The sequence below is a fragment of the Biomphalaria glabrata genome, chromosome 1, assembly GCF_947242115.1.
Source record: "Biomphalaria glabrata chromosome 1, xgBioGlab47.1, whole genome shotgun sequence".
Taxonomy (NCBI): domain Eukaryota; kingdom Metazoa; phylum Mollusca; class Gastropoda; family Planorbidae; genus Biomphalaria; species Biomphalaria glabrata.
The window spans coordinates 8,411,278-8,436,951 of NC_074711.1; the positions used below are offsets into that span (position 1 = coordinate 8,411,278).

A 25,674-nucleotide genomic window follows, 5' to 3' on the forward strand; every position below is an offset into this window, starting at 1 on the left:
GAAACGTGTTAAAAAGCAACAACATTTGAAACTCTTCAAACTTAGACTTTCACAATTGAAATTTTGTCATTAAAGAACTAGATCTAGTTGTCCCTCAACTTAGAGAACAATTTTTAAAAAATGTATGATATACAAAAAGCCTAATTAAAAGACAATAGCAATGAAGGTTGTTATGGCTGAAAATTTTACAAGAAGCATCAGTATTTATTGTTTACAATACAAACATCTTGAAAAAGAAAAAGACAGTCATATATTTGTTTTAAAAAAAAATTTGGTATAGAACACATTGTTAGCATAACTATGAAAAAAGACAGCAAGTCCTGAAAATTTTACATATTTATGCATGTTCCAACGTAATAAATAAATTATGAACACTTCATTCCTATTGAAGTGATGTCTAGGACTATATGTGCCAGGCTTGAACTTGATAAATGTCTCACATCATTCTTGGCAGAATAATAACATGTTATGACTAAGTTACTTTGTACCAGGTGTGAAAATGATACAAGTCTCATGTCAGTCTCTAAGTTATTATGTGCCAGGAGCTTGATAGAAGTCTTAAGTCAGTTCTAAGTTATTATGTGCCAGGTACATGATATAAATCTCATGTCAGTTGTAAGTTACAATGTGCCAGGTGCATGACAATTGCATCATGAATAATTTAATGCTATTAGACAATATTCAGTACAGAATCAAAATAATGAAATGTATTTCTAAAATTTGAAGATCTAGATCCAAAACATCTAAAGCTTGGAACTAAAACCTATGCACCCCCTTTCTCCCAATAATAATAATATCTCAATTTTGTATGTTTTGTTGGACACACAATTTTATTTCTGTTTATATTAAGAAGACTGCATGCAGAGCTATCTTTAGTATCATACAAAATAGAAAATAGATCTAGTTGAACAATCCGAAAAAAAAATGCAACGAAGTAAAATACTTGTGAATGTAGCGAGATGGTTAAGTACTGGTTTTCTGAACCTGTGGTGCTGGGTTCGAATCCCTGTGAAGACTAGAATTTGAATTTCTGCATTTTTAGGGCGCCCCACCCAACTCAAATGGGTACCTGACTTTAGTTGGGTAATGTAAAGGCAGTTGATCGTTGTGTTGGCCACATGACACCTTGCTCGTTAACCATTGGCCAAAGAAACAGACGACCTTGACACCTATAGATCTCAAGGTCTGAAAGAGGAACTTTTTTTTTAAAAAGTGCTGCCAAGAATAGTTTGTTTGTTTTTTAATTATAGATAAATTATTTAGATTATGTTTAATATTTTAAATGATAACATAAAAGTGATTAGCACACAAAAGAATTTTTAAATAGTTATTGCTTTGTAAAATCTACAGCACTCTTACAAGATTTCCTAAAAAAAATGCAGGTGTATCTGTAATATGATAAATAAAAATCCCACTAATAACACATTTGATACGATCTAAGATTGAATTAAATATAACATACAAGTGAATGCCCTCTAAATACTTTGAATATTAAATTAACTAATTCACAACATAACATGGTCCTATGTATAGCGGTTCATCCACTTGTACCCTCCATCAGTAAATAATATCCTGATGTGACTATTTCAACAGGTTGTCACTTGGGAGTTCACACAAGACTTTTACAGTGATGTCATTGGAATTCCATTCTGAGACAAAATATTTTTGTATTAATTTGATGTAACTTTGTTTTATCTAAACAAATACAAAATCTAAAGTTAACTTAAACTACTTATATAGTATTAGGAAAACAAAAATATTTATTTGTCTTATGATGATACTCAGTTCACTAAATTAAATTGAAAATTAAAGGCTACCTCATTGCAGTAAGTTTTGACGCCATCAAATTCTGCAAGTATATGAAGACCAATCTGCTCTTCACTTGAAAATGCCATGTTGTCATACATTGAGGGATCATCTATCACTGATCCGTCTGAATAAATAAAATTTATCTATGAATTTCTTTAGCTTATAGTAAAACCAACCTAGAATAAACCTAACAATTTATCCCCTGCAATCAAACCACTAGCAGATCAAGAACTTTGAAGTGTGAACTTTATGTGTGTGTGTATTAGAATTTTTTAAAAAGCAGTGTTTCTCAACCTTTGGCGAAAAAACACACACACACACAAAAAGCCATGTTGAGGCCTTTCTTTTGACAGCTAGGGTGTCTGGGGAAGCTTGCAGCGCTCCCCCACAGATGCCAAAAGCGTTTTCTGCATTCTTCACAGAACAAACACATTCTCTTGACATCTAAAGCTCATTATTCATCTTATTCAAAAAGGTCCTTTTGAAAATGTTTTATTTGAAAAATATTCTAATTTGAATTTACAGGCCCTTACTACATTGCAAATACAACCAATTTGTTCCTTGAAAAGATAAAATACCCGAAATATTTAGATTAAGGCTTTGAGGATCGCCGCCGGAAAAAACAAAAAAAAAAAAAAACAGCCATCTTGAGGCCCTTCTTTTGACAGCTGGGTGGTCTGGAGGAGTGCTCTAAGCTTCCCCAGTGGGGTCCGGGGTGATGCCCCGACGTCAAAAGCGTTTTTTTGCATTCTTTACTGCAGAAACACATTCACCTAACATCTAAAGCTCATTATTCATCCTATTAAAAAAAGGACCTTTTGAATAATGTTTTCTTGAAAAATGTTCTAATATGAATTTATAGGCCCTTACTACATTGCAAATACAACCGATTTTTTCCTTGAAAAGATAAGATACCCACAGATTTAGATTAAGACTTTGAGGATAGCCGCCAGAAAAAAAATATTCGAAAAATAAAAGAAAAGAAAAAAGTTCATTTGTAAGTGATACATTTTGTTCAATAAGCATGTTAAGATTCTACTTTAATTTTTTTTGCATTTTTAGGATTCACGTATATATTGTGAGTTATAGTCTAAAATTTTTTTATACGATAGAAAAATATCAGTTTGTGTAAAGGTTGGGAAAAGATGACTAGGAAAATAATATTTGGGTTCAGAACTCTTCTCAATTGTTTCTCTCATAATGAAAAATTTCGTATGAATTCTAAATTTTCCAAAACAAAGTCTTTCTTAAAATAACTAAGATAAATTCGTGTGCAATTACATAAACTATGTTGCCATATTTGACTATTCTGTTTTAAAACGTCATGTTTTCGTCTGGATAGGGGAGAGGGCAGTAGAGTGAAAACTTAATTTTGTAATTTCTTAACTAAAGTACAAAAAGAAAAAGTATTGGTTTGTCCAATGGGCAGAAGGCGATTGCATGTACTTACCACCTGGTACAACCCTTTTTCATTTTATATTTACAAATGATAAAATTTGAGATCAGAGTCAGTGTGCGACATAATATACAAATGGGTTAAAACATTAATATGTACCTTATATTATATAGATATTCAACTAATTTTGTTCACAAACTATGATTTCTCCATAAAAATAGGACTGCCCCCCCTGCCCCACTCTAGCCCAATTGATACTGATTATCTTGATTGAAACTTGCATGTAAAACTTAGCTTACATCAATATTAGTATATTACCTGAAATTAGTTTACTTTCTTCATTTGTGATGGTCATACGCTGGGTGAAGACATACTCTGGGCAGGAACTCAGACGATTCTGTCTTGTTTTTCTACCCTGTAATGAGTCAGTATTGACATCACTCAGAGTGTCTGATGCAAGGTAGGAATGATTGTCTAAGCCAATATTTTCATTACTGCCTCTGCTTCTTAGGTCATCATTGCTTATTGAAGTCCTTGAGTCACTTTTGGTTTTGTCACTTAGGACAGCAAATTCATGCTCAGGGGAGCTCATGCTGCCATACTCCATGTACTCACTAGTTGAAGAGCAGCGCTTTCTAGGCCGTGAAGGCATTTGCTTTGGCCGCTCTGCTGCTTCCTTTAAGTCATAAGATGCCTCTGAACGTGGTATCCTCATGACTACAGCTTCATCAGACTGAAATGGATCATTTTCAATATTGCTTTCTGCATTGTCCCTGTTATAAATTGTGTCTTGACTGTTTTTTATAGTGCCTGTAGTCTCCCTTTGAAAATCTTCAGAAACTGATGATTCTGATGATTGTTGCTTATGTTTTTTTTTGGAAATGGCTGAATTTTTAATAGCAGGAGAATATTGTAACTGTTTGTTAGCATCATCAGTGTCTTCTGAGCTTTTATGTCTCATTTTAATATTTGTGCTGGAGGCTGATTCTGCATAGAAAAAAAATTCATTGTATTTAAGAATTCTAATTGAAAAAAAAAATTGCTTTAACAGAAATTTAGTCTTTAATAAAACAAATTTAAAACACATTCAACAGTATTTAAAATGCTTACTCTTTGTTTGTTTTTCTACCATAGTCTGAAGAAATTGAATACGCTCCTACAATAAAAGTATATAACAAGTTAAATAATGTTCACAGGCAAAATATTGATAATTATGTATATTTATTATATATTTATATATATAATTATCAATATATTTTACTAAAATTATATAAAAATATATTTGCATTCTAGTTAATTTAGATGGAGGAAAAAATATTTTTTAAATGTATTAAAACCAATTATATTATAAAATAACTATATGTTAGATAAGGAGCTTATATATATGCACACATAAAAAAACAAAACAAATAGCACAATTGTAGCCAACTGTTTCAACATGCCATATCTGTTGTTTATAAAATCTTTTCAATTTAATAGAATCTCTCAATGGCTTTTCAAAGTGGTGCAAACAACTAGTTAGATCACTTTTAATTCTAGACTTACATTTTGCTGAGCAATGGTATCTTGCATTTGACTTATCTTTTCTTTAGAATCCAGTTTATAACGTTCCAAATCTTCTTCAAGATTTTGTTGTAAAGCTTGTGAGCGAACTGCAATAAAAGAGATAATTAAATTAAATATCAAATAATTGTTTTTAAAACAAGATTCTGACAAATGTAAAATGCTTTTATATTTCAGATGTTCCTTCATCATCAAATCCTCTCTTGCAAAAGCCCTGGACAGAAACTTTGCTGTCTTGCGTAATGCATAAATGTCGCCATACAGGTTGAGAATTTTGAGTTTCCCAGACCTGTCGAGATGGAGATCAGCAAGTATGGAGCAGTCAAACAGAATATGAGGCACGGTTTCCTCTTCTTCCCCGCAGCGGGGGGCACCGTGAATCAAAATTTGGCCATAGCCGTGAGAAATATGCGCCAACAGGACAATGACCTGTCCAGCACTGTGCTATAAAAGCTTGCTAAGACCTGGACAGCCTCCACCACGGGGAAGTGCGGTCAGGGCACCTTATGCGCTCCCAGACTCCGAGGGCTTTTTGGGATTTGTCCCAGCACTCAAACCACTTTTCCATTTCTGTTTTTTGAATTATAGCCAGGGCTTGATGAAAGCTTACAGCCTGTTCAGTGGGTGGAATTTGCCCTCCCTGGTGGGCCAAAGAGTCTGCAATGGTATTGCCAGTCACACCTATGTGACTCGGTACCCACTGCATTATTACAGGGGTGCCATAGTATTGTTTAATGTTATGTGATGCCATGATGACAGTGTTGATATTGGGGGGCCATGGTCCGGGGCTTTGCAAAGCCTGTAGTACAGATTTTGAGTCAGTGACCACAACAATCTGTGTTACCCTCAAATGTCCCTCGCCGAGTTGAGAGTCAATGACTTTTAAAGCTTCACAGACTGCCATGGTCTCCGCATCAAAACTGCAAACACTACCACATGGTCCAAAGATTTTGACTGAGTAAGAGCCAAGAAAGTCGATGTAGCCTGCTCTTCCAGAATCTATTGATGCCGACCCATCAGTGTATGAAATGTTCCTTCAGAGTTGAAGATAATTTACTTCCTAATCTAAACATCTTACAGTACAACAGGGAATGGCAGGCAGCTGTTATTAACCTGGGACCATCGAGATGACTGAACACCAGAACAGCATGAATTTCAGAGCAGACACTCTTCATATGCTAGCTCAATAACACTCACTATACCAATATTATTTTATGAAGTATAGCACTAATCAATTATATATATGATATATAATGATTTGAAATTTTCCATATAATAATACTGATGCCTTATTATTATTATTACAAACAAATTCTTTCACAATCATTTGCACACTATAGGGACATCATTTATGGTTATGGGTCTTTTCAGACATTGTCAAATGACTAACAGGGCTAAAAGTTCCAAAACATACTTACTAGAACACACAAACGGAATTCTCCATAAGCGTAGCATGACAACGTATTTCACAGACTGAAGTCCAGGCTCAGTGAAACCTACACAATAGAAAGCTATCTCAACACCCAAAGCTCCAGCAACCACTAGGCCATCAAACACCTACAAGTATTTTATACATCAGTTCATATATAAATCAATGTTGCTTAGAGTTTACAGCTAGGTTTTAAAGTCCTAGATCTATGTAATTATTGCATTGTTACATTTTAATTTCTCTACTGATGCACAGATATTGGTCCAGAAATATTCTAGTCTTGTTGTAGTCAGCTTCAGGTGAAGTTTTATATGAATTAAACATATCAATGAATAGCTAGAAAATAAATGCAGTGGAAATATATTCCAATCTTGGCAGTACACTTTATTAGAGAAACAATGATCATGAAATAGACTTGCAAATTGCCAAGGTTACATGTGGCTTAAATGTTTTAATCCTACCAATGTTGTTTTATGCCTGAGATTTGGATTTTATACAAAACTATGCAAGAAACTCAATATAAATTTCACGAAAATTTCAAATATCAAAAGACAGGAAAAGTTAGCCAACTCTTAAGGTTTTTTTTTTTAAAGAGTGGACTTGCAAAGTATAATTATCATCTAGAAACACTTCCACCTTTGGTAGACAGGCAACACGTAAGAAAAGTGTACAGGCGAAAATAAATATGGGTCTAAAAATTGAAATTATTAACACTCACCTGCCAAGGTTTTGTCAAAAATGTTTTCCTTAGAGTGATAATTTTTATAAAAATCTGAAAACAAAATTAAAATTAAAAAAAAAAAGCTAATTGTATAGTGATTGTAATTAATATTGTAACTTGACATGTAAATGTTTTTATTTAATTTGTATTTAATTTTTATCTAGTTAATATTTTGCAAGTTTTTAAACTGTTTAAGACTCTCAACTAATAGCTGAAAAAGAATCAAATTTAAGCATTACAAGTCTAAAGGTGATTAGCTGTTGTACCTGAAATTATAAGTTACTCTTAAGACACTATTACTACATTAAAAAATAAAATGTTAAATTAAAAATAATTTGTTTTAATAAATGCATATTCTAATGTTAATATCAAAGAATTAGAAGGAAATGAGAAGCTGACACACTCGCCAAGAGTGGGAGAACAAACTCACAATTAAACATTGCACTCTATCCAGAAGAAATGAAGAAACTAATAGTAAATAAAATAAATGAGAATTGGACAAGCTCTCATCCAAATCACAAGAAAGATGATGTCTATTATAAGCTATCCTGAGAAGATCAATGTCTAATCTTTCAACTCAGGACCAGACACAACAGAATGAGCCAACATATGTACCGGAAGCTCAAAATTGGAACCAGTGAAGTCTGCCCATGTGGAGTGTCACCAGAGAATGCTGACCACGTCCTCCAAAACTGCTCTCTTTACCAAGAGGTCCGCACAAGACACTGGCCCCAAAACACCCCAATAGAAAAAAAAGGTATATGGAGAACTCCCTGATTTGGAAACCACTGCGCAGTTCATCTCATATATTGGTCTAGTCATCTGAACACTCCAACATAAAAAATGAGAAAGAAATAGAAGTTCATATCAACTCTTCCTTGTCGAGTTTAGATTAATTAAGAAGAACATTTTCTATTGAGATTTACCTCAGCTGCAAAAAGTGCTGCAACAGCAAAACTTGTGTATCTGAAAATTTGATCCAACAAATGCAGTACATCCACATTTTCATGAAAGTGTCGACCAGATGGAATCTTTGTAGTTAATGAGGTCACATTTGTAATATCTGTAATTTCTTCTGTCTGTGGAACTGAAATATTTAACTACAATTTTGGAATATGATCAAATAGGCCTATAGTTTTTTTTTCTTAAAAAAAAATTCAAGCCTTTATGTTGACCTAAAGAATATTTAAAGCATTTGCAGATTTTATACATTAAAATGTTCAAATCAGTAGTTTTAAGCTATTAGTTTAGCGATTCCATTGAGAAAAAAAAAGAAGGAAAAAACACAGAAAAATACATTCATCATTATTTACAAACTTCACATTTAGGGTTAATGAGTTAAATTTATACAAGTTTATAAAGAACTATGTCCTAATACTGAGATTGGCCTTGATGATATTGATGCCTGAAATCCTAAGACTGTGATTGGCCTTGATGAGGTCCTAATACTATGAATTGCCTTTACTATGGAGTATGATGTCTTAAGGCTTAAGGGCCATTGACTTTTCTATTACTTATTACTAAACGACAAATTTCTCACCTGTTATTAGGTTGAAAAGCAGCAGATTTTTCCCAGTGATGGCCAGTCCAGAGACTAGCGTTAACACAATGATCAAACTTTCCAAAAACACATTGTCTTGTAAACACTGACAGCTGATACTATGCCTAAAAGAAATTAAATGAGAGTTACCTTATTGATTACAGACGCTTCTTCAAGAGAAGATAATTATGTCCTACCCTTTTCATATGCCAGTCTAGTTATGCATGTTTATCAGTGACTTAAAGCCCACTAAGTGATTGGTTTTCCTGGCTGATTCAGGCAACCCTTCAATGCTTAGAACAGCACTATGGAAGGATCATTTGTACGGATTTGTCCTAGCAAGGGACAAGAAATGTGCCTTTATCTTTCTGAGTATTTTAATAGATTTTGGTTTTGTATAATCAAGGTGCAGTGTTTTATGTAGGGCCTACTATTATTTCTACTTTAGGCTACTAGTAATAAGATACATAATAGATCTAGATATCTAGATTCTAGATCATGCTTTCAGACCAACTGCAAGTTGTAATTGTGACACATTTTTTGTAATGAAAAAAAATCATTTACATTTTAAAATGTAGCCTACAATAACATGTTTATGAAGAACAAAATTATCAAATGAAAGGAAAATGTTGACAAATGAAACATCACACACACTCTCTCTCACACACACACACACACAATAAAACTGTTTTCCGTTTGACCTCCCTCTTTTTGTTGTTCGCGTGTATCTCCAATAAGCTCTCTCCTTTTTTCCTCGTATTCATATGTGTCAACGACTTTATCCACCTCATTAAATATCTATTTCGGTAATTAACTTTTTGATTGAGTAGCCCCTTATTTTAGTAACAATCGTTGAAAATCGATTAGGTCATATATATCTCATTACAGCTAGGCCAAAAGGCCTACTCATCAATTTATTTTGTAAAATCAGTAAGGTATATTATTTTTTTTTTAAATTGTTTACTTCAATGTTTCCCAGACTGTTTCGCGGAACCCTAGTGTTCCGCGAGACCTGAGTAGGTATTCCACGGAGTACGTGAATAATTAACTATAGTAACAGCCCACCACTGGAATAAATCTCTCTAAAAAAAAAATAAGCATAAGTGTTCCGCTAAATACTCAAAATGTGTAAAATGTTCCGTTAAGAAAAAAGTTTGGGGAACACTGGTTTATTTAATAAATACCACAATATAGTGATACTAAACCAGTGTTCCCTAACCACAAACAGAGGAGCTGGCATACGTATTAAATGTCCAAAAGGTGAAAGACTAGAAAAGTCCATTGCCACCAGCTATTTCTCTGACAAGCACAGAACAGGAAGGGGAGCACATCTACCTCGCTCGCAAACCAACCAAGTACGCCAGAGAGTCAAATTCTCATCCTGACCGACAAAAAACAGTAGCCAACTTCTAAGCTTGAAAACTCTGACGCTTTTATTATACAACTGAGGACAGCTCTTGTAAAGCTGAACAATAACATAATCTCCAATGTAGGCCTACCCTAGCACTAGCACACAGTGAAGAAGAAGAAAAGGAAAAAGCTGACATAATAACTTTCGGGGCTCGCAAAGACCTTTCTTCGGGGAACAGTGCCAGGACAAGAAGATGAGGCAGACAGAGAAAGTGATGGGAGGACAACATAAAAGAATGGACGGGACTGCCATAACCATTGTCCGTAGGTGGTCGATTTAGATTTTATTTTCGCCGTCTGCGTCTGTCCTCGGCAGCGGATTTTCTTTAGGTTTCCAATGTGTATCCTGCGGTCTTTGTGAGTGACCTCCAGCTGCCTCGTTCTGAGCCCACATGCAACCTCGTGCTCTCTTCTGTGTCAGCTAAGGCGGACAATATGAACTTAAAGGATTCCATATGCTAGGTCATATTCTTACAAGTGCTCCTTCTTCCATAGTGCCATTAGAGCATGTAGGCCTAACCGGTTGCCTGATTCAGACAGGAAAACCAATTAGTGTTTAATCTCTAATGTACATGCACGATTGTATTAACCCATTACTTAGGACGTAATTATCTTCTCTTTTGAAGGAACGTCGGTATTTTATAAGATAATTAGATAATATATTTGACTAGTCGACGTATCAGATTCATATCAGAGTTGCCTCCCACATTTATCTTGTACATTTCATCAGTGGCGTAGCAAGGTATCCTTGCCAGTGAGGCCGCATTGGAAACTCGAAGGTTTAACTCATTTAACGTGACTAAAAAGAATCGATTCATTCCGTGTTTAGGCTGCAAGTGAAGACTTTTACAAGTAACTGCATCATTATATTTAATTCTGGTTACGATTTCTAACACGTAAACCTACTGTAACTTGTAATGCTTGAGAGAAAAAAAGAGGGCAATGGTGATTGGGCCCCATGACGACCTTTTGACCATTGTCAAAAAAAATATGAATGTAAAATCATATCACGAAATGATTGTAGTTCAAAGACATTTTAATAGGGAACATTATCAGAGGAAAGAAGCTGCCTGGTGGTCCGGTTTGCGAGCTGGACGGGTTTAAACCCTGCCCGCTCCCATCCCCCGTCGTCCTGCGGTAGGTAAACTATTTTTAACTCTGAAAGAAGATCCGAAACATGTAAAACAAACAAACAACAGAAGCAAACAACAGAAGCGATGGTAAAGCGTCAACAAGCCATTGAAGGGCCTATCAATGAAAGAGATTCTAATCTCGGCAAAGTACTGAGAGGAATGAAAAGAGATGGTCAACAGATCATATATGCTGCACCACTAAAGGACAGATGAAGGGGTTGACTATCGACTTATATCTTAACTATTTTATTAGATCTTTTCTTTTTAATTTAAGGGTACATTACGGGATAGTTCAACATTGACAATATGTAGCCTATGTCAATCAATTATTTAGCACTAAATGTTGACTATGGGAACCCTGGGTTCCGAATCCAGGTGGGGACTGAGATTTTTTTTAATTTCGGGATGCCTCTAAGTCCACCCAGCTGTGATACCTGACATTAGCTGGGAAAAGGTAAAGGCGGTTGAGTTGAGCTGGCCACATTACACCCTCGTTAACCGTGGGCCACTGAAACAGATGAAATTTATATCATCTACCCTCTAGATCGCAATGTCTGAAAGGAGAATTACATGTAACTATCTACTTAATTACTGGATATTTGCTAACATGGCTTATTCCGACCCCATCCGAGCCAAGTCAGATGCAAACAGATCTGCATTTATTACTTTTGGCTATGTAGAGAATGATCATGCTAAGGCCTACACATAGAGTGCTTAACATAATGGACCTCATTCACCAATCGTAAACAAACAACATTTATCCACGTGATAATATTGATAAAACAATGAAAAAAAAAGTAAGCCTATCACGTGACAGCCTTTATGGAGTGCGTATTTTGTATAGAGTATAGATAGAGAACCACGTGGGTAAATGTTGTTTGTTTACGATTGGTGAATGAGGTCCAAGTGTAAAAAGTTTAAACATTTAAATACTTACGTTTGCAGTCAACACATTTTTTTTGTTGTTATTTTTTTTTTATTTCAAGGGTCAGTATTGATCATGGGTCCCGGCGCAATGAACACATTCACGCAAAAGTTGCTATACAGACCTACCAAACCACTGCATTTCATAAGCTTAATAGTTGCTGTACGAATGTTTATACTGAATCCGACACTATACAACGATGTCAAAGAGAGGGTAGAAACAGTTCGCCACTAACATCGAAATAAATAGGCTTATTTGTTTTGTGAGCAAGAGATTTCTGCATGTTTAAAGTAGGCCTACATTATTATCTTATTATTTGTATTTTGTAACTGAATTAAAGATAGAACTGTTTAGGTTGGACCTAAAAATTCGTTATCAATTTCTTTGTACCCGAGTTGAGAACTGCCGAGACACAATAATATAATCGGAATTATCATGTATTCGCAAGATTTTAAGCATATTTATTTAAAGCTTCTGGAAATGAAATCTTAAGTATACTAAAGGACATTGTAGCCTATGCAGGCCTACTCTAAGCAATATTTTTTTTTAAAAGTCAGTATCTAAGACATACTTTTAAAAACAAAGCAGCTTATAAGGGATACAGCCTTATAATCAGTATTGTATCCGACAATGATGCAAGATTTGTCTCCCTTTTCTATATGTAACGAAATATGTTTTGCCAATGAATAATTGTGTTAAGTTTTAAATGGCTCCAAGGATGGAAAGAGGAAACATAAAACGTGAGCAAGATTTGTAACAAGACAGATTGAGTTGATATAAGCTTTGTAAACAAATGTCTTTAATCCAGAGCTGGACTATATCTAAATGTATTCTCAACACAGAGAGAATTCTTTTGCCTACAGGTGTAGTTTCATACATAGGACTATATACAACATTAATACAAATTTCATTTCATGAAAGCGTTTAAATATAAGCCTATACGATAAATTAAGTTGTCAGTAAAAACTTTAGATTGTTGATGAAAGATTTAAAAAAAAAATATTTAGCCTATAAACATATTTCACACACTATTGCGGCTACGGATCATACAGTTTAAACATTTTGTTTTGACACATATGGAGTGTAAATATACATCTCGATGTCTATCTTATCTCATTAGAAGAAGAATGCTCTTTCAACGAAACTTTACTTTCGATTTCAGTCAAAGTTGTTTACAATAAATCTATTCATTTTCATTATATCGTTAGAGCATACGTATACGTGGGACTATGTACCAAAGTAGGCCTACATTCTGTGTAAGGAACAATGACTCCCCTATGGCGCAATATATTTAACATTCTAGTAAAAGTTATGCAAAGTTAAAAATGATATATGGGCCCCTCCCTGTATACAAGGCCTTAATAGTTGTAACCAAAACATCGAGGGAATAATTAAATATGACATCTATATAACAACGTACAAATTTGAGAGGTGGGAACCTTTATTTACAGAGACAGGACCAAAAGAAAAAAGAATTTCTCATTCTTAAGACCGACTAAATGTACACACATAGCATGAGTAGAATGAGGTGTTTAAACGTAGATCTAAGCTTTAGAGAGTCTTGTCTATACAACATGTCGAAAATTAAATGTCAAAATATTTAGTATGTTGTAAACACAGAAGAGTGAAGTTTACTTTAGGGCATGACCATGGTGCAACACTCTGATCATTCACAATAGAATATGTTTAATGTGAATAATGAAAATATGACATCACAAAGTGGCAAAAACAAAAGCACAAGGGAAGGTTAAAACTCGGCAGTCTAATTACACTTTTTAATTGTTTAAAGACCAAAGTATTTTAACAGACATTAGTATAGATAAAAACAATGAAAGTTTCAAATCTGTAAACACACATACATAATTACTTACCTAGCGTACAGAAGAAGTGTTTCCTTCATGACAACATTGAAAGAATCCACAACTACACCAAGAACAAAACCTAAACAAACTCACAACAAGGGACCATTGCTCATACAGCCTTGTGTTGTTTTGTCAGCTCGGAAAGAATCAAAACACACACACGTTGGCTATACTACACAATACTGTACATATCAGCCCACTATTGACACATTTCATACATAAATAACTTTCTTTTATTCTGTAAGGTTACGCACATCCATGACTTGAAAAGTTATTTTTTTTTTTACTTGAAGATGAAACTGATTTACAGGCCTACATCCTATGCAAACAACTATTGATTAGACTTAGATTTAGTTTATAGACAATGTTTCAAAATAATGAAACAAAGTTACGCAACGTTTGGGACATGGTATAAATAGCAACATTTAATTATCAGCGTACTCCTCACTAAAATTGTTCTACTACAAGTTAACAAAATTGATAACTTCTAAACGTGAGTCACTGTTTAATTTCCCTCCACTATAAATATAGATCTATATCTAAATGTATTCTCAACACAAAGAGAGAATTCTTTTGGAAATTCCTAAATGCGTTCTGTTAAATCATTCGGCCTACAATTTAATCGATATTTGTTCTGTACTGCTGCTACTAATGCACCATGGGAACTATTTTGGCCTAGACAAATTTAAAATGAAACATCACAGGAAACTACGGCCCCCAATTTCTTAAGATTCTGCATTTTTAAAACGTTTGTTAGGGGTTAAAATAACAACACAAGAGGCCAGTTATTTGACAACTGTGTACACACAGGCTTTGCTCGACATGGAGGCCTAATCATTTCGCTAAGAACGCACAGCTGATGGTGACCGAATAACGATGTAATTTTAAGTGGCACCCATCTTTTAGAGTTTTAAGTGTTGTTTTTTTTTAAATATTATAGTGCATTAAAGACCAATAATCAGCAGCTAATAAATGAAAAATAAATCATAATAAAAAGATAATTTATTATATAATTTCAATAAAAGGGGGATATCAAGAAACGTTTAGTAGAAGTTAATATAAATTAAATCAGTTTCTGAGTAATGAAAGTGTTAATATCATTGCAATAGCATTAGTTGGTAAAATATAAAGCAGTTATTTATTGTCATAGATGTATGATACCCTCCTAAGTTGTGGATCACTGGGAACAAATATGAATATATATTTCCAGATCGTAAAATAATCTAAAAGATTTGTCTTTTCTTTTACTTTTCTAAATCTCAAAACTTACAAGATCTATAATATAAACAATTATGAATTGGAAGCAATATCGGCAGTAGGTGTCCACCAAACAAAACGGCATGAAGCCGGATAAATCAAAAAGCAAAATACAAAAAAATACTTTTTAAAAAAAGCTTAAATTAAGTGTAGCTGTATAAATTAGTTTGGATCACTCATGTAGGCCTAATTCTATTTGAAATACATCTAGACCAACAACAATAAATCTGTGTGATTAATAATATTTTTACTGATTGTCTTTTTGTTTACCACTATTTCACTACGCTATGATCCTATCACTGGACCAGTTGGTAAAAGGGCAGGGGTGGGATATCTGGTGGCTGTTGCCTAATTGGTTTTTAAAAGCATTTACAAAAACAACAACTTGAATTCGAAATCGTGGCTCACGATTCCTGAGGACAACCTGCTCGTGAAAACATATGACGAGAGAAGATTGTATAGTTATGTATTGTTTATTACAATTTAGAGCGGCGACCTATAAAGGGGATTTATTCAGCGTATACTACCACTTCAGTCATGTACAATTTCTTTCTTTACAAATCGTTAATTAACTAATTGGTTAATTTTTTCAACTGATCCTTGTGTTAGCGTGTAAAAGAAATAATTGTGCAAAATTTCAGCTTGGTCCGAGATTAGGTGTGGAAGAAATAACGTGTTCAAACTTTTTACCAGACAGAGTGAGTTGATATAAGCTCAATCCTCAGTACGATACTGTACATCTCTAATAAGAGGAATTAAGCTAAAAAATAAATAAATAAAGTGAAGATTGGAGATGAAACAAAGACTTTTTGTAACCAGAGGCTATTTAACGAAACTAGTTACTTGTTTAAGTAGTGAAAGTTTTGAGCTATGATTTAAGTCTATGTAAATATAATTGCTTTTCAGCACTGTTACATTAAATTCAAGCGTCCTTATAACTTCTTCTACTGTGTGAAAGTTCGTGCATTTATAAAACCTGGACTGGTGTTTACTTTATATGTTCAGCACACACTCATACACACACACCGGTTGACCAATCTCCAGGTTGTCACGGCCGAAGCTGTTATATTGTTATCATCATAACCAGCTATACGATTACCTTGGCAGGGGAGGAAGTTGTTCATTAGTTTTCACGAGCAGGTAAACAGCGGAAACACTAGACCACTTACCCTTCGGCGAGGGGAGCTGTCTTTGTAAAGGTTCTCAACATGACGTGAAGTGATTTATATGGGACAGTAGGACACTATGTAATACATAATAATGTTGTTGGTTAAACCATGGAACTAATGGTTAAACTGGCTTAAGTTTGCTGAGATAAAAATAGAAAAAAATATTCTACACAAAATCTGGCCAAAATGATTTTTTAAACAAGTAAAATAAAAAAAAAAAGCACTTTAACTCTTTCTCTCCTAGCTGACGATACCATCGTTGATTCCACCAGAATGTGGTAAATAATTACGGAGAGAAAGAGTTAAAAATGTTTTATATTGATTGCAAATATTTTGAATTAATCATGTATTTAATTTTTAACAGATCTAGACTAACATGATAGGGTTAACAAATATGTGCGATTGGAAATATTTTTATTAATTGTTTTCGTTTAGCGCGACTTTCATGATTATGGCACGCTCATTGCGCTATATGGTCCAATCACTTTTATGAGACAGTTAGGGTGATGGGTTGGGGGGGGGGGTATCTTAGAAAAAGTTTACAGGCTGCATTTTCAAAACCTATTTTTAAAAAGTTGCTAGAGTCTGATTCTTACTTGAGGTGTTGAGCCTAGATGATGGAAGGTTGAGATGTTCGCCACTGAGCTACTCATGAAATCGTATATAAAAAGAAGGTTTTATATTTATTTATTGTTTCAAATTTTCAGCTATTTAATTCTCGACATAAGGCTTATCTCCCATTATCTTAGTGCATTTCTAGATAAAACAAAATTAATTTATTACGACTCGTTGATTAACTAATTGGTTAAATTTGTTTTGTATCATGTGTTCCAAGAATGGGAAGTGGGAGTTGATGTACGTTTTATAAAATAATAATAACAATCATAGCCTACACTTTACAATAGATATACATACAATGTGAGCCTTTTTAACTACTGTCATTTGTTGTTGTTTTTTTCATACAAATATATAGGCCTATATATATATATTTATTTTTATTTTTACAGAGTGATATGAGTCTCTTTTGAAGGCAAGGGATGACTCAGAAACTTAGAGGCTTAATAAAAATAAATAAAACAAGAAAAACATTAACAAAAAATTCTTAATAAAACATCAAAAGCTCATTTAAAGTGTAATTGTATCAATTAGTTTGGATCAGTCATGTAATTATATGTATGATCGACCTAGATATATAAATCTGTGCAATAGAAATACTTTTACCAATTGTTTCGTTTAGCTTTTAGCTTTCTCGGTGCACTATGATCCTATCTCTTGTCTGGACCAGTTGTGAAAGGGGGAGGGAAAAAGGGGGGATATCTTTTGTGAATGTTTGCATGATCGTTTTTTAAATGCATAAAAAAGGTTAAATAAGGTCTCAAGATTTCTCAAGGGGATTAATTCCACTTATACCACCAGAGCTGTCAAGTACGATTTCTTTCCTTTATTCAAGATACAAAACAAAATGAATAATTACCAATAGTTAGTTAACTTTTTGTGATTCTTGTGTTGTCAGTTAGAAGAAATAATTGTGCGAAATTTCAGCTTAATCGAATTATGTGTGGGAGAAATAAGATATACACACTTTTTACCAGACAGACAGACAGAGTGAGTTGATATAAGCTTTTTAAAAATGAATCGTCATTATTTGAACTATTTCTTGTGTCATAAACAAGGTATAAAAGAATTAGAAAAATACTCTTTAAAATGTCTACTTCTATGTCTAATCCGTGAGTTAGGAATATAACTGTAATTATTTGAAAAACAAGCAAAATAAAGTACTTAAAAAAAAACACCTAAGTTTATCTAAAGGGAAGAACTGTATATTTATAGCCATATATATCAATACTGTATAATCTATTTCCCTCAATATCAACCAAAATTACCATTAATTAATTGTTTTTTTTTTTATAGATTGATACTTTGTTAGAAACTATTTGTTAAGTTTTATAGGCCTACAAAAATGTACCGTACCAGACATACAGACAGGTAGACAGAGTTGATATAAGCTTTGTAAAAAAAATAAAGCTTCAAGCTTGTTTTATTTTCTTCTCACCCAAGTTATGCACGCACTAGTAACCACTGGATCAAATCTTATCTTATCTTGCCTTATCTTATCTTATTGGCTGTCACTTCCACGCCACTTTGTGCCAGGGAACCGTTGACATTGTTGTGGAGCGAAGCACACTGGGGTGGAGAGTATAAGCCTCACGGGGATAATTGCGTCATAAAGCTAACTTAACTGAATGGCTCTGGGAGGTAGTTTAGGGCTTAGGTTACTGTTACGTCACAGATAAGGTCACTTTAATCTCAAACACGTAAGTCCAGGAAAAACGATACGCAGAAAATGAATGGCAAATGAATTTGGTAAAGAATACGCTTCTTAGGCTAATATAATGTAGGAGAAACTCTATAGTTGAATACACACGCGTTTGTGTGGGTGTGGGTGTGTGGTGTGTGTGTGCTCTGTAATCGTTAAGAACACGTAGACATACAAAGTTAGAACTCAAAATAAATTGCAGTCAAAGTTAATACTAATACTAGTAAAATATCTTAAAATACTTTAAAAAAACAAAACAAAGCTTTATGCAGGAAAGTACTGGACAATCACTGTCATATCTCTCAACACTGCAAGGCTTATCTCCCCTTTTCTATATAAAACAAAATGTATTAATTAACACTAATTGATAAACTATTTGGTTGTTTTGTCTTCGGCATTGAATACTTTGTGCAAAATTTCAACTTGATCCGAGGGAGAATAAAACGTGATAAGAATCCAGACAGACAGACAGACCGAGTGAATTGACAGGCAGAGTGAATTGATAGAAGCTTTGGACAAGAAAAAGTCCACACATCCAAATAGTTGGCAGATTTAGTGATACATAATAACGTAAGATTCATAAACTTTCAACTTTTACTAGGGAGACGACTGGTCAAGTCGGTTATTTGAGGGAATAAAATCATTTTGTTAATTAGAGTTTAGGCCTACTTTTTTTTTTCTAAACGACGGTAACAAGTCTTGTAGGCCTATGTGAAGATGCTTTCGTGTGTTTATTTATGTTATGAATCATTCATAGGTTTTATGGGCAGTTGGTTGCAAAACAATGATCTTAGAGTAAAGATGTTTGAGGAGTTGTCGTAATATTAGAGAATAACAAAATGAGCAAAGTTTCCCCTTTCAGACCTTGTGAGAATGTAATCAATGGGGCAGATGATCATCTGTTTCTGTGGCCCTTTGGTTAGAGAGGTTGTCGTGTGGCCAGCATAAAGACCAATCGCATTAATTTTTCCACAACTAACGTCAGGTAGGCTATTAGAGCAGGGTGGACTCAGAGGCGCCCTAAAGATCCCGAAAGTAAAAATACCAGGATTCGAAACCCGGGACTTCGGTTCGGAAGCCAAGCACTTTACCACTCATCCACCGCGCCTCAAAGACTAGAGAATAGAAAACTATATATAGCATTAGATTTACTATTTTATTAACTTTTCAACTTACTAATAATAGGCCGACAATAATAACCCCTACAATAATAACCTTCCACTAATACTTTTCCTTTGACCTAATAAGTTTGTCTCTGACGAGTGCCTTTTTTGCACTATTTATATCCTTTGTTTTCGTTTTGGCTTAGCATAAATAAATATAGGCTAATATATTTTGCCGTACAGTTATCTCTTTGTATTTTTCTATACAGCGGTGGATTTCATTTCTCTCTGGAGCAGTAAATCTTGATAGGAATTTAAAAAATAGCTAAAAGGTTACAAATGTATTTTGTTTTAAGTTCGTATGTCTATGGTTTAAACATGCAGGCACATTTCAAACTGCATTTAAATCAGCAATGCCTAATCTTTCAGATAATGACATACTAAACTCTAATAACACCAAAACACTTTGATCTCCCGTTTGTTTTTTTTTTGTTTTTTTGGTATCTTTTTCACTCAACTCTACACACTAAGTCTGTTTATATTAATCGTATCCCGGCCTGTTTTTGATGTCAATAAAATGACATCACCATAGCGGCAATAAAAATGACATTTATAGCGTTAGCTGAATAAATTCATTCAATCCTCAGTACGATACTGCACATCTCTAATAAATCAATATTATCTTCATCACTTCTTTCCGTTTCTCCCTTGTGACCACGTCTCTCAGCAAGGCTTTATATATTCACACAGATCTAGGTCTATGGCTTTTAGATACGCGCAACCAATTACAGTTTTGGCCTAGTATAGCAAGATAACAACTTGAGTCGGAAATGTAGTAGCCGGTAAGATTACTACTAGCATCACACTTCTGCAGTCGTGATGCATGCTGGGATTTTGTCATAGCATGACACGCCTTCAAGATAGCCATTACGACACACCTCTCTTGACCTGACCTCAATTAGAGTAATTTAAGGCGAGAGGGAACTGGATGTACTAAAATAAGAAATGAGAATTATTTTTAAACAAATAACGCATAAATAAAAGTTGTTTTAATGAACTCCTAATCTAGAAATCGGATGAAGATGTTTTTGTAAGAGCGATTATTTTACTCTAAGTAACTAATGAATGATAGATTACAAAAAAAAAAAAAAAAAAGGAATATTTTTGCAACGCCCCGATTCCCCCAACCCACGAAAAAAAGTCCTGGTTAAGCGAATGTATAACTCCAATCAGAGTAGGCTATATAGAATTCTAATGATAGGACTATAGAACCAGAAGACGTTGCACAAAATATTCCTCAACATTTATTTATTTATTTAACTCTTTACTGAATAAGGCATACATAGATATATATGCGAGAATACCTGCAGGCGTAGGCTTATGTCTGTTCTAGATCAATTAATCTTGTCTAGACCAAATTTAATTTGAGAAGATAATATTTCGATAAAATATAATGGTCATATTAGAGTTTTCCCAATGTGGCCAACTAGCTAGTATTTTTTTTTCCAAAGATTTTCATCAATAGTAAAATTCCTTGGTAAATCGTTAGAGCCGCTTTCGAGAGCGTCCACCCACGTTCTACCCAGGTTCCAGATTCCACGAAGAAGTTGCAAGATGAGAAGAGGATTTTAAAAAATGCCCATGTTACTCAAATTGTTAATCATAGTGGCTTCAGTAATTGTGCGTTTCCCGATACATATAGGCTACAAGCCTTAAATCTAGATCTAGATCTACATCGTCTATATTATATCGTCTGCTGATATTATATTATACCGTCTGCTAATGATTAGATCAAGTAAATGTTGGATGTTTGAAATTGCATTTATTATGTGCAAGTCATGGTGCATGCTGAATAAGAATATTACAAATAGTGAACAAATAGATGCTATCTTACTAGATTTTTTCCAAGGCTTTTGACAAAGTTCACCACCATAGTTTGCTTAAAAAATTAAAATATTTCGGCATTAATGGTCCACTGCATCAGTGGATTAAAGATTTTCTGATAGGGAGAGAACAAACTGTAATAATAAATGGCTCTAAATCAACACCGATAACAGTAAACTCAGGTGTACCTCAAGGAACAGTCTTGGGTCCACTAGGCCTACTATTTTTAATTTACATAAATGATTTACCAAATTGCATTAGTTCAGGAACAAAAGTCAGATTATTTGCAGACGATTGCATAATATATAGAACAATAAAAACAACACAAGACACAGATATTTTACAAACAGAATTAGATGAATTACAGAAATGGGAATCAAATTGGAGCATGTCTTTCCACCCAGAAAAATGTCAGTTGTTAAGAGTAACAAGAGTTAAGCCAATAATAGTATATGCATCCTCCGTATGGGACCCCTCAACTCAAGAAAACATTAAGAAACTGGAACAAACACAAAATAGAGCAGTGAGATTCATAACAAACGAATATTCACATTTGACTAGAGTAACACCATTAGTAAAATCACTAAATTTAGAAAGCCTTCAGGACAGAAGACTCAAAAGTAAAGTAGCAATTATACATAAAACACTGAACCATAATCTTCAAATACAAAAACAAAATTTAATAAAATACTCTGAAAGACACAAAGATAAAGGCACATTCTTTGTCCAATATGCTAGGACAAATTTTAACAAATACTCCTTCTTCCCTAGTGCTATTAGAGCATGGAATGGGTTGCCTGAGCTAGCCAGGAAAACCAGTGACTTGGCAGAATGTAGGTCATTGGTTAATATGCATGACTAAATGCATGACGCGTAGGACATAATCATCTTCTTTTTTGAAGTAACGTCTGTATTATATAAGATAAGATAAGACTACACAAAACTAATTGCGGGTATTCTATTTTCGGGTGCTACTAATAAAACGCGCCCAACTAATGCGATTCTGAACAAAACGTTTTATTTTCTCCATGGATTGATAGAAGTTGAAAAAGAGCCATAAATGAAAATTCACGTTAACTTGTAAAGCCGAAAAGCACCTGGCATTGTCCGTTTTCAGACTGCATTATTCCTTTTATTTTATATTTTCATTACATAGTTTAAAAAGGGAGTTACAGACCAATATTTACAGGAAGGAGAGGGAGACTTTTGCAAGTAGTGCATAAACAATTTGAGGCCTAAAGGAAAGCCCTTACCAAAGACAGGCGCAGAAAATGAAAACATCAATAGGACAACGTCTTTGTCTGCATTAGAATTGACAGGATATTTAGGTCACAACTGGGTTAGCGTATTCTTATGAAACACGGCACTCATTATTTTTCTTCCGAATCGAAGAGATTGCCCTTATTAATGTATAGGCCTAAATCTAAAAATAGGCCTACATATAGACCTTTTTTAGAATATGAATAAGCTAAGACAGCTTACCTGTGTTTTTCCATCTTTGTGAGAAACAATCACCTGCACCTTATTGATGTGTTCCGTGTTATAGGCGCCTCTTTGTTTGGTGCCGCACGTGCGGGTCCTAGCACGTGCATTACTCACGGTCCCAAATCTCCGACACTTTGAGTTGACAAAGAGAGGTAACCCTGGTCTGAACTCACGGTTTGTTTTGACGCGAGCTCACTCCATCGCCGACACAGGCCACTTATTCATGACTACTGTAATAGGGAAGAAAACACACTTATCATAGTAGATAGGCTATATATAGCAACACTTCAAAGCTGTATCTTAGCCTGTAAGGGACTAATATGTCAATGTGTGAAATCAAACCATGCGTCCGTGTTCATTATCCTTCTCATTTAGGCTGTATAATAGGTCTAAGTCTTAAAAATACTTTCCGCAAAAATTTTAACTTAATTTACTTTATAGATTAGGCCTGCTTCAGGACAGAAGACTAAAAAGTAAAAGTAGTAACAATACATAAAACACTGAACGATAGCCAACAAATACAAAATCTTATAAAATACTCAGACACAAAGTTAAAGGCATCTTATTCTATATAGCCTATTGTATGCTAGGACAAGGCTTCTTACCACAAGGGCATGGAAAAGGGTGCCTGAATCAGCCAGGAAAACAGTTGACTTAGCCGACTTTAAGTCTTTGATTATTAAAATGCACAGCTAGATTAACATATGAATACGCGTAAGACGTTATTGTCTTGTCTTTGGAAGGAACGTCTGTTAAATTATAAGAAAAGATAAAAGCGATCGTTAATGTTTAGATTGTAAGAGATACTTCATAATTCGGTTTATCTTGAGCGAGTTGGCCTACTGCAAGTAAATTGATTACTGTTAAGCATAAATTATTTACTTAAGTAAATCAAGCAAGATGATGAAATCAAAACTAATCAAATCAAATTAATGAAATCATACCACGAGCTTAAATATAGGCTATATACATTTACACTGTTTATAGTTATTATATATATAATATATGATAAAAACGTAATAATGAAAATGTAGAAAAAAAAAGTAATTTGAAATAAGGAAAGTTTTATTTACCAAAGTCATAATAAAGTTGTTTTAGTTTTCCTACATTCAATACTTTATAAACAATGTCTAATTAGTTATTTCCAGTATTAGACCTAAACAGCTGTGTCTGCGAGAGATGTGTTGTGCTCAAGATACACAGTGAAAGCTACCACTAAGTATTGAACCATTCAGCACACACACACACAAACACTTCCACTGATTAGTATTGTACTACGCCGGCCACACAGTGAGGACGGACCAGGGCCCTATGTTGATAGCGTGGGTCATACAGTATCGCAGGGTTAGGGCGGAGCGCTGAACGCGAAACAACAGCTTAATCGATACAGGTAGACCTCCCCCCCCCCCACCCCATCCTCAACACCGCCCCCCTCCCTCTACTGGCTCAGTTTCCAAACAAGATTTGAATCTTAAGGGTCTGAACAGCTACATAAGGGTCAGGACGGATGTTGTCAGATGTTTCAAATACCACAACCCACCGCCCCCTCCCTCTTACCTTATTATTTCTAAAAAAAAATTTAAAAAAATGAGGGGGGGGGGGGGAATATTTTTTTTTTGTAGGAAAAAAAAAAGGCTGAAAAGAATGCGGAAATGTGTGTCTAGTACCAGAGGCTCTATTGTTTTTCCGTGTTAAAGCTACGTACGTAGAATTTGTCATGGGGTCAGCCATCTCTTGTTAGCTGGACTCGTGATCTTCTTTCAAAGCAGCCCAATGGTCGAGTTTCCCAGACTCAGTAACAAACATTATGGCCAGTGTCTTCATTAAACATTATTAACTGAAGAGGTTCTGTGGTCAAAGCGGCAATTAAAACCCACTGTAATACAATTTTTTTTTTTTTATAATCCTAACGCTTATAAAAACCATTAGCACTTTAACTATAGGTCCTATGTGTCAGTGTTAAAGAAAAGTAATTTAAAGAATAACAATGACTTATATGACCCATGTTAATTTTTGGTCCTGAAGTTTTTAATTTTACAAAGCTTATATCAACTCACTCTGTCGGTATGGTAAAAAGTGTGTACATGTTAGTACTCCCACACTTAATATTGGATCAAGCTGAAACTTCGCAATAATATTCATTGACATAGGCAAGATATGAATCAATAAAAAAAAACAACAACCAATTAAACAATTAATTACTGGTAATTCATTCTTTTGTTTAATAGCACCAAGGGAATTTAATACTTCAGTTTTCACAGACATGGCTAAATTTGTTGGGATTAGTCCCCTTAAATAATTGCTAACGCTATTTCTCCCTCAGGCATTCTCCAATCAAATTGATACTTTAAACAATTATTTATTTTACCTAAAAAAAACATGAATTAATAAACAAGAATACTTTATAAGTCAATTAATTATTGGTAATTAATTATTTTGTTTGATATCAATAAGGGAAATAGCTTGTACATTAATGGTAGATATAGTTAAAAGGACAGACCTCTTCCCCTTAAGATAAGATTTGTTTTTTAAAAAAGGATTTTTTACATTTTGATTGTTAGTATTTCTATTAATAATGTGATCAATCTAGAAAATTTCGAATATCATTTGTAATAAGTCTATTATTTAAGTATAGGTACTGTAAGTATCACAGATCAAAGTGATTAGGTCT

General features: G+C 34.2%; 1 protein-coding gene across 2 annotated transcripts; it reads right to left on the reverse strand.

The window, feature by feature from the left end:
• Nucleotides 1-267: 267 nt before the first annotated feature.
• On the reverse strand, nt 268-24,282 carry LOC106051876 (uncharacterized). Of its 2 annotated transcripts, XM_013207086.2 has the most exons (11): nt 24,077-24,282; nt 23,001-23,233; nt 8,459-8,583; nt 7,845-8,005; nt 6,916-6,969; nt 6,187-6,325; nt 4,751-4,857; nt 4,316-4,361; nt 3,524-4,192; nt 1,818-1,933; nt 268-1,649 (listed from the first exon to the last, which is right to left on the reverse strand). In XM_013207086.2, the coding sequence occupies exons 2-11, from the start codon at nt 23,012-23,014 to the stop codon at nt 1,623-1,625; spliced, it is 1,458 nt and encodes a 485-aa protein (XP_013062540.2). In that variant the 5' UTR covers nt 23,015-23,233; nt 24,077-24,282; the 3' UTR covers nt 268-1,622. The 2 variants fall into 2 exon arrangements, with proteins under 2 accessions (XP_013062540.2, XP_013062539.2); XM_013207085.2 differs by lacking the exons at nt 23,001-23,233; nt 24,077-24,282 and adding an exon at nt 13,798-14,207.
• Between the last annotated feature and the right edge of the window lie 1,392 nt (nt 24,283-25,674).

What these genes read in the sequence shown, in the direction of transcription:
- LOC106051876 (XM_013207085.2), bottom strand. Translation starts at nt 13,826, where the DNA reads ATGAAGGAAACACTTCTTCTGTACGCTAG. An exon ending in AATTCCGTTTGTGTGTTCTA is followed by an intron (nt 4,858 to 6,186) that starts GTAAGTATGTTT and finishes CTTTTATTGCAG; the next exon opens with TTCGCTCACAAGCTTTACAA. An exon ending in GGTAGAAAAACAAACAAAGA is followed by an intron (nt 4,193 to 4,315) that starts GTAAGCATTTTA and finishes TTTTCTATGCAG; the next exon opens with AATCAGCCTCCAGCACAAAT.